Here is a 7,928-nt window from a genome sequence, read left to right as displayed (position 1 = left end):
TATTTTTCTTTTTGTCTTCTTCCTTCTCATGAAACTGTTATTATATTTGCTGTACTTGTAAAATTTCACATGTACCCCATTAAAATTACTTTATATGCAGAATTTAAAGCTGTAATTTAAAAGCTGTTACATTCTTGATTCCACGATTCTTTTCTTTGATGACGATTTTCATCATCACCACTAAAAATAGTTTTTATAAAATAACATCTGTAGATCATCGATTTATGCTACAGGAAGTAATAATGAGCTAGACGACGATCCCTCTTTACTTTTCGAATAATTACCACGACAGGAAGTGTACCGAAAACTATTACCTAAATTAACTATTCGCACTAAGTATTGAATAAGGAGATCTCTTCTAGATACGAAGACGATAGGGGGAATTAAAAGTTATTAAATAGAAATACTTCCTCTCGTTTCGCTATAAGCGACATACACAGCCTGGATCTATCACCCTCGACAGATGGTAGATGACGAAAATGTCTTGCGTCATTAATTAGTTTTAGGAACCTACAAAAACACAAATACTAAAACCTATAATTCACAATACTAAAACTTAATCCACAATCGACAACAATAATCCTAATCCGACCATAAGTGATATATAAACAACTCCTTCGCGAATATAACTACGTCTTTCGCGAACGTGGAACTCAGTTATAGTTACATTCTGTAATCAATCAGAACTCTACGTCTCATCATTTTCGATTCTTTACATTTACGTAAATTCTGGTAGCTCTGCCAAGACGCGTTCGAATTAGTCAGTTTTCTTGAACCTCGGATCAGTCGAAGTATTTCAGTTGTTTTTAAGGAAGTGAACTGATCCCTGACGAAACGCCTTTTCGTCTGGGATCCTGCTGAACGAGAAAGCATCCTCGCAGAAAGCAGTATAACTTCTTATTTTTCACTCGACACATCAATTAATAAATCGTACCGTGTCATTTTTTTTTTATACCGATATATTTAACTATGTCTTTTTATTAAATATTTTATTTCCATTTTTTATTTTTTATTTTTATTGCTTGATTTCCTCAAGCTTCTAATTTAATTTCCTTCGATAAATTACAAATTAACAAAAAACTAATAAGTTTTTGCAGACTCCTTTAATCAAAACAATTAATAAAACCATAAAATATGTATTACAGGCAATAGGAGTCGACGCTGGTTATCCACAATTAGCGCAATTTTTCTTAATACTAAAAATATAAACCTTAACTTTTCCACTCATGGTTTGAGTCTTCATTAGCAATCTTTCACCCTAGCGCAACGATTGGAGTATTCCATGACAAAATAATATATCCAACATTTTTCCTCTTAATTTCCTTTATCTACCCTTTTACGAATGATAAAATGTTTATCGCGCTCACTCTTCAATATGTACCTATACAAGTTCTCTGACACATTTGATAGACTTATGCCCAATTTCATCACTTTCAGATAAGTTGCGGATAACTTTATCCGGGAGATATCTCCATTCTAATCTGGGATAAAGTTATTTAGAGGTGAAAAAATTAGGCATTAATGCCATTCAAATCGATTATCTAGAACAGGCCTGTCCAATTTGAGCTCTGGAGCCAAAACGTAAAGCTACACTGAGTTATCCGATCAAATTTATCGGATAGTCCTATAAATTCGATAAATTTGATCGGATAGTCCTAAAATTTGATCGGATAGTCTTATAAATCCGATCAAAATCAATCCGAAATATCTGTTTGTTACTTTTTGAACGGACATTTTTCTCAGTGCATCGACGCAAAAAAATTCAATGTGGGTGAGATTTCGAGGACTGTAAAGCGTTGATATCTGAGTGACGTTTATCAACATTTTACAGTGCCTAAAATCTTACTCACATTGAATTTTTTGCGTCATTGAAACTTTGCGTTTTAGCTCCGAAGCTCAAATTGGACAGGCCTGATCTAGAAGTTCGCTAATTCAGCGGACCTTATCTTTTCCAAATTTTCCTTTTGCTATCTAGAAGATCGGCAGACTTCATTTTTTCTAATTTCTCTTCCAAATTTCAAGTCCTTTCCCTCTTTCTTTCGCTTCCCTATTTTAGAGGCTAATATTATTTTATGATTCGTTAAAATGCGAATAATCCATTATTTCTAATAATGTTCCCTTAAATGTTATTAAAATCGATAGCATTTCGTAATATTGACGTAACACTCAATAAAAACGCATTTATTACTGTAAAATAAGTAAAATACTATTTTCTCGTATATAAATTACATATTTTGAGATGTTAAAATATGTATTATATTTGCTTAAAATTACCAAATCCTATTTTTACGTAAATTTACATCAAGTATTTTGTCAGCTCGGCAGTTAATATCGATTATTAATTCATTTATATAATTACCGGCTGGCGTGTACCGTAACCCATTGCGACTGAAACGCCCCGCCGTCATTAAACTACGATAACGAGGCCTCCGGGGAACGATAAGGCAGTGCTTAACGTAACTCCTTTTACCCACTCCTTTAACCCGACTTCCTTAACCCGACATGCCGAGACACGACGACACCTGCCCCTGAGCGAAATGTCGATTTTTTGAATGGCACATTGAGATTTCTTTGGAGAGCACCTTTGTGCATACTTCATCGGATCACCCTGATTGCATCTCCGAACGTCATGTGCGATATTTTAATGATTACCTGCTTTGTATCGAGTACTTTGAATCTATATGCGGTTATTTCATCGAAAGAAGATCCTGTACGATAAAGGTGCACGCGAACATAGTAATTTTAATATAGAATGCCTCGTGCGTAAAATGATTACATGCGATATGTACATTACAAGGTATTAGACACTGAGTGTGTCTGGCTTCAACACAGAAGCTGTTGATGCTACGTCGAGATCGCGGTGAAAGTTCGCAAAACTGCGAATAATAGTAAAACATCCTAATTACGCGAATATCGGAAGAAAATGCAGATCGCCGTATCCACTCTATCTGCCGTAGTGCGATGTAGAAAAAGTTAATGTCAATCGATGGAAAGCACGTCGTTACGCGGCGATTATTGCGCGGAATCGCTGTCGGCGTGAACAAGCGCGAAATGTTTTGCCTTTTCGAAGCGTCGTGATTTTTTTACTAGACATGCCATTGTAGTCCCTCGACGAAATGGAAGACGAGGATTTCTACATCTGGGAAACTGCCGCTTGTTCACAGTGTGCCGCGCGGCACACTGACAAAAAAGCACCGTGACTCGATGCTGCGAAGAGAAATCAGGCGACAGATCGATCGACGGGTGGTAAAGCCACACCGTCTCGGTGAAGACGCGGTCTTCTTAACCTCGTCCTCGCTTGCGCCCTGCTGTTCCTAAGTTTGTTTACTATTTTTGTCAGTCGCGTTGCTGCTGCCAAAGCCGGATCTTGTTCCGTCGCGAAATTCATTTAATGCGAAAAAGCGTGCTAATTTATCTTGTTGCGCGTAAATGGATAACGTTCGTGACCGCGACGATTTTTTTCTGTCTTTTTTTTTTAGGACAGCCGCGCCTAATTGGATCACCCACGTATCGCGGGATCATCTGATGCCCTAAAAAGTCACCCGCGTCGTAGGAGGTCCTCCCGAGAATAGATTTATTAATTTCATGGAATTGTTTTTCACGGATCCCCGAGATTGCATGTGAGAATCGCACGGTCTGATCAAGCGGAACCCCCACAGGCCGTGCCGAATCTCGGTTTCCCGTTCTCTAAGTTGGACGATCTTTCACCAGAGATCTATTTGACTCTAGTCTCAAGTGTCTAAGATATCGCCTAAACTTAAAAAGAAGGCAACCGTTAAAAAAAAGAAAAACCTGATACAATCGACATAATTATGAACAATAAATAATCGATCTTTTAATTTCTACAACGAGATGACTTTGCGAAGCTGCGAATTCGTCGCGAGTGACGATTTCCGGGTATGAGCCGTCTTCGCGTCTACGGAGAGAGCGTGCATTGTGTGAGACAAAATGTAAGAAAGGAACCGGCGAGAAACGCCAAATCGGAGCAACGCGAGCAGCGCGAGGTCAGGAGGCTGCCTGTCTGGGTTGAATGGCAGCATTTAAAACGGCTTAAAGTCACCGTGGACGTAATCAGACCTGTCGATCTTCGGCAGCGCCCCGTGCTCGCCATAATCCCCCAAGCACGAGATGCAACACGTTGGGACCTGATTCAGCGAGGCCTGGTCGACGATGCGGCCGGTGTTTCTCGAACGATCCGAAGAGGATCTTCGCGCGTCGGCACTAATCATTGTGCCCCACGCGATATGGGCCCATAATAAGCCCACGTCGCTTCCATCGTTGTCCGGTGCCGATGTAAGAATAAAGACTGTCCGTCGATCGGCCCGCTCTGGTTTTTCTCTTCTCACCTCCCCCTCGAAGAATTGGAACCCTCTTCGTCACCCTACGTCTCAAGCCTCTCATTGTGATCGCGGTACTGGAACGTACTGATACACCATATATACATGGACCGTCGTGTTTCCTTGTCATCCCATTGCTGGCCGATATGAATCCCACGTCTGTGCACCAGATAAGATCGTGATCGATGGTACGTGCGATCGATATTTCGCCCTTACGTCTCCGTTTGGACGTCTCTCTTTATACGTTGCTTTAGATGAAAAATTAGGTTTCTCTCCAGCAAGATCTTACGCAACTAGGTATACCTAGCTCGTAATCGGAATTAAATCACTTGGAAAGTCATTTATGTAGCAATAGTAAGCATCTTATGATGCGTATATGGGTAATAAGAAACAGAATGGACGAGTGTTGCCATAACGCTGCGAAAAGCGAGCGTTCACACAAAAATTAAGGTCGCCTCTACGATTGTAATCGCTGTCGTAACGCAGCAAGGGCCGGTACCATAGACGCAAGAGAGAAACGCATAAGAAGTCGCCGCCGCACAGGATGTCGGGATAATACACATTATAGTCCAGCCATCATTACGTGCAAGTCCACCGTCCTGCGATACGTGCGCAACGCGAACCGGAAGGACGCGACTCCCGCGTATCTGCTTTTCCTGCATGAATGAAATGTAATTTAAACTTACTCAAGCACCCGTATTTTCATTCATCCCGCATTAAGGTACGGACGCTTCTTGCAAGGTTCTGCGCAACAAACGCCGTATCATCCACAGCGAACAACCACTTGGGCATCGCGTCGACTTGTTGCGATTCTTTCAGACGATTTTTATTCTCGCTCTTTTTCGTCTTTATTCGGGAACACCTGACGAGCATTCGCGACGCTGAACCGCTGTCGCGAATCGTTACAGAAGATTTGAATCGCTCCTCAGGTGGAAAGCGACTCGGCAGCCTTTAATTTGACGCGACGCGTCAAGGTAACGTCAGGGGCAGGAGAGAGAACGGGGCGTACGGAAAGGGGCAGGAAGGGGGTAAAAATCGGTGAGGAGGAATCATGGCTGGATGCACTCCCTCCCTGTGTTCACGCACTTTTACTGTCGGCCAGTATCGGTATTGCCCCTGCATTTTTCGAAGAGGGGGAGACTATAGCTGCGGACGATCGACCTGTTGAGCGCGTCGTCGCCGTGTCGAGTCGAATTGCGTGTAACGCGATGTACATAGCGACTGCAACGAACAATTGCAGCAGCGCTTTTACAACGATTGCTGCTCAGTTGAGAAAAACTCGCTTCGCGACCCGTAATTCGCCGACAAAGAACATTCAATCGCTTCCGGTTGAAGCCTCCTCGTTTCTTCCGATCGTAAGATCGTGACGGCATATGTATAATTTCGAAGAGTTTGCGTTACGTAATAGATACAAAATATTAAATAAAAAATATATGTACTGATATACAGAATATCTAAACATTCGCGACTCAAAATACTATAACAAAAGTTTTCATAAAAATTAAGTAAAAAAACTTATTTGTAAATTTCCATTTTTTTATAGTTTCTAAGATATAAAATTTAAATATAAACTATGTCAATTATAGACTATGTTTAGATAGTCTCCTGTGAGTGAACACGCTTGAAGTGCGCACTTATCAACGCTCACCGATGTTACCGCACGCACGACTCATAGACACGTGACTATCTAAATATAGCACGTGACTATATAAATATAGACTGTAATCGGCCATATTTAAATCCTTATTATTTCAAAAATTACTGCTTAAAATAAAAATTTAAACTTGTTTGCTTAATTTTTCAAGAACTGTCTTACTATAATATTTTGAGTAGCAAATTTTAAGACATCCTGCACACTGTAAAAAATAAAATGTTAATTTTAATTTATAGTCGTATAGTGGACTTTCTGAGACATGTAAAAATGTTAAAATTAACATTTTTGTGTTAATTTTTTTACATTTTTGCATGTTTCAGAAAGTCCATTATACGATTATAAGTTAAAATTAACATTTTATTTTTTACACAATGTATATATGAATCTTTATTAACATAATTCAGACGTTTTATTCTTTTCTTTAGAAAATCACGACAAAATCAGGGTATATATTACGGAATTGTTCGGAATGGATTCCGATCGGAATTATTCCGAATAATTTCATAATACGTGCCCAGCGCTCTTTTAATTACGGATATTTATTTCATCAGATGAAAATCGCGCAGGTAATTAAGAGAAATGTTTCGCTTTACACTTGTCTTATTTGAGCTAATTTCTTCCGGTTGTCAACGGGTAGAAATCAAAACAAAGCATACTTTCTTGAAACGTGCCGTTTGCGGCGCTCCACTTTCTCTCGCGCGCGTCTTTTTTTTTAATGACACTCATTAGGATCATTTATAATGGTCAACGACCGCGTACACGACGAACGGCAAATTACATTTTACATAATGTTATCCCTACTCGATGCACTCACGAGGAAGCGCATTCATATAAAAAGAGAGAGAGCGCGGCTGGACAATCGATTGACAGTTTGTTACTCGATACGATTTCCGAAGATGGCCAAGTTTGCAGTCGTTGCGATCGTCCTGCTGGCGAGCGCTGCTTCTCAGTCCCAAAGGATAATTAGGGAAACACCTACACGATCCACAGGTGAAAGATATGTAATGGAACCGAGTAAAATTAACTTACATTAAGAAATACTTGTTACTAGATTTACATGCAACCAGATTTTAATTCTTGATTAATTCAGACCACTTTATCTTATTTGATCACAAGATGAGAACACGGCTGTCATCGGAGACATTCTGCAGAAGATCTCGAGCGGGGACTCGAACGCGAAGGATGACGCGAAGCTCGTCGAACTTATTAAGCAGGAAATCGTGAGGACCGCGGAAGAAATTAAGACGCCCACGGGATCGATCGACGCAGCTGCTAAAAAGGCGCAGAAATTGGTATCCGAATTGACCTCGGCGTACACAAACGCTATTTACAAATCCAAATCTTCCGAGGATGGTCGAGAGAATTTTACACGCTTCCAGAACACCGTCCAGGCGATCGTGGAATACATCAAAAATGGCCAATTCTTAGCGTAGTCTAAAAAAAAATCTATTTTCTTCCGCTATCTATTCGAACCTGGCATATTTATTCGTTATACACGTATCTGTCTGTCATCAACGTCACAAATGTATCATAGAAAATCGATAAATATAATTGTGAGTTAATCATGCAAAGTGCACACCGTCTATCCTTTCGCTTTTAAGCACGTGACTTATGATAATTATATTAAGATTAAGGTAATAAAAGCATCGATTTATATATTTATAAAGGCGAGAAAATTATGAATTCCGTAGACAATAGAGAAAAGGAATAATTTTTAATTTATACCGCGAGGCCGCGCGCCCTTCGGCGATCGTTTGTATTATATTTTGCCGGCAAGACGAGTGCGAGTGGCGGTAACGCAGAATTATTCTTGCTGACGTACGACTCAGAGGCGGACGATCCATTGTAAAAGCGGCGGTGGGCTCATAATCTGGCGATGTAGGATCTCTCCAACCCGTGGGGCTGACCGGAACTGCGCCTATGCTCTTTCGCCGGAA

The 7,928-nt window shown here is 40.4% G+C and overlaps 1 protein-coding gene across 1 annotated transcript; it reads left to right on the top strand.

The window, feature by feature from the left end:
• The first annotated feature begins 6,866 nt into the window (after positions 1 to 6,866).
• Positions 6,867 to 7,522, top strand: LOC108763056 (uncharacterized). Its single transcript, XM_018510360.1, has 2 exons — positions 6,867 to 6,981; positions 7,108 to 7,522. Exons 1-2 carry the CDS (start codon positions 6,888 to 6,890, stop codon positions 7,422 to 7,424), a joined length of 411 nt encoding a protein of 136 aa, XP_018365862.1. The 5' UTR covers positions 6,867 to 6,887; the 3' UTR covers positions 7,425 to 7,522.
• The last annotated feature ends 406 nt before the right edge of the window (positions 7,523 to 7,928 follow it).

This window comes from Trachymyrmex cornetzi, unplaced genomic scaffold, assembly GCF_001594075.2.
Source record: "Trachymyrmex cornetzi isolate Tcor2-1 unplaced genomic scaffold, Tcor1.1 scaffold335, whole genome shotgun sequence".
Classification (NCBI taxonomy): domain Eukaryota; kingdom Metazoa; phylum Arthropoda; class Insecta; order Hymenoptera; family Formicidae; genus Trachymyrmex; species Trachymyrmex cornetzi.
The sequence above is the reverse complement of the archived record's forward strand: the minus strand, read 5'-3'. Positions and strand labels throughout refer to the sequence as shown.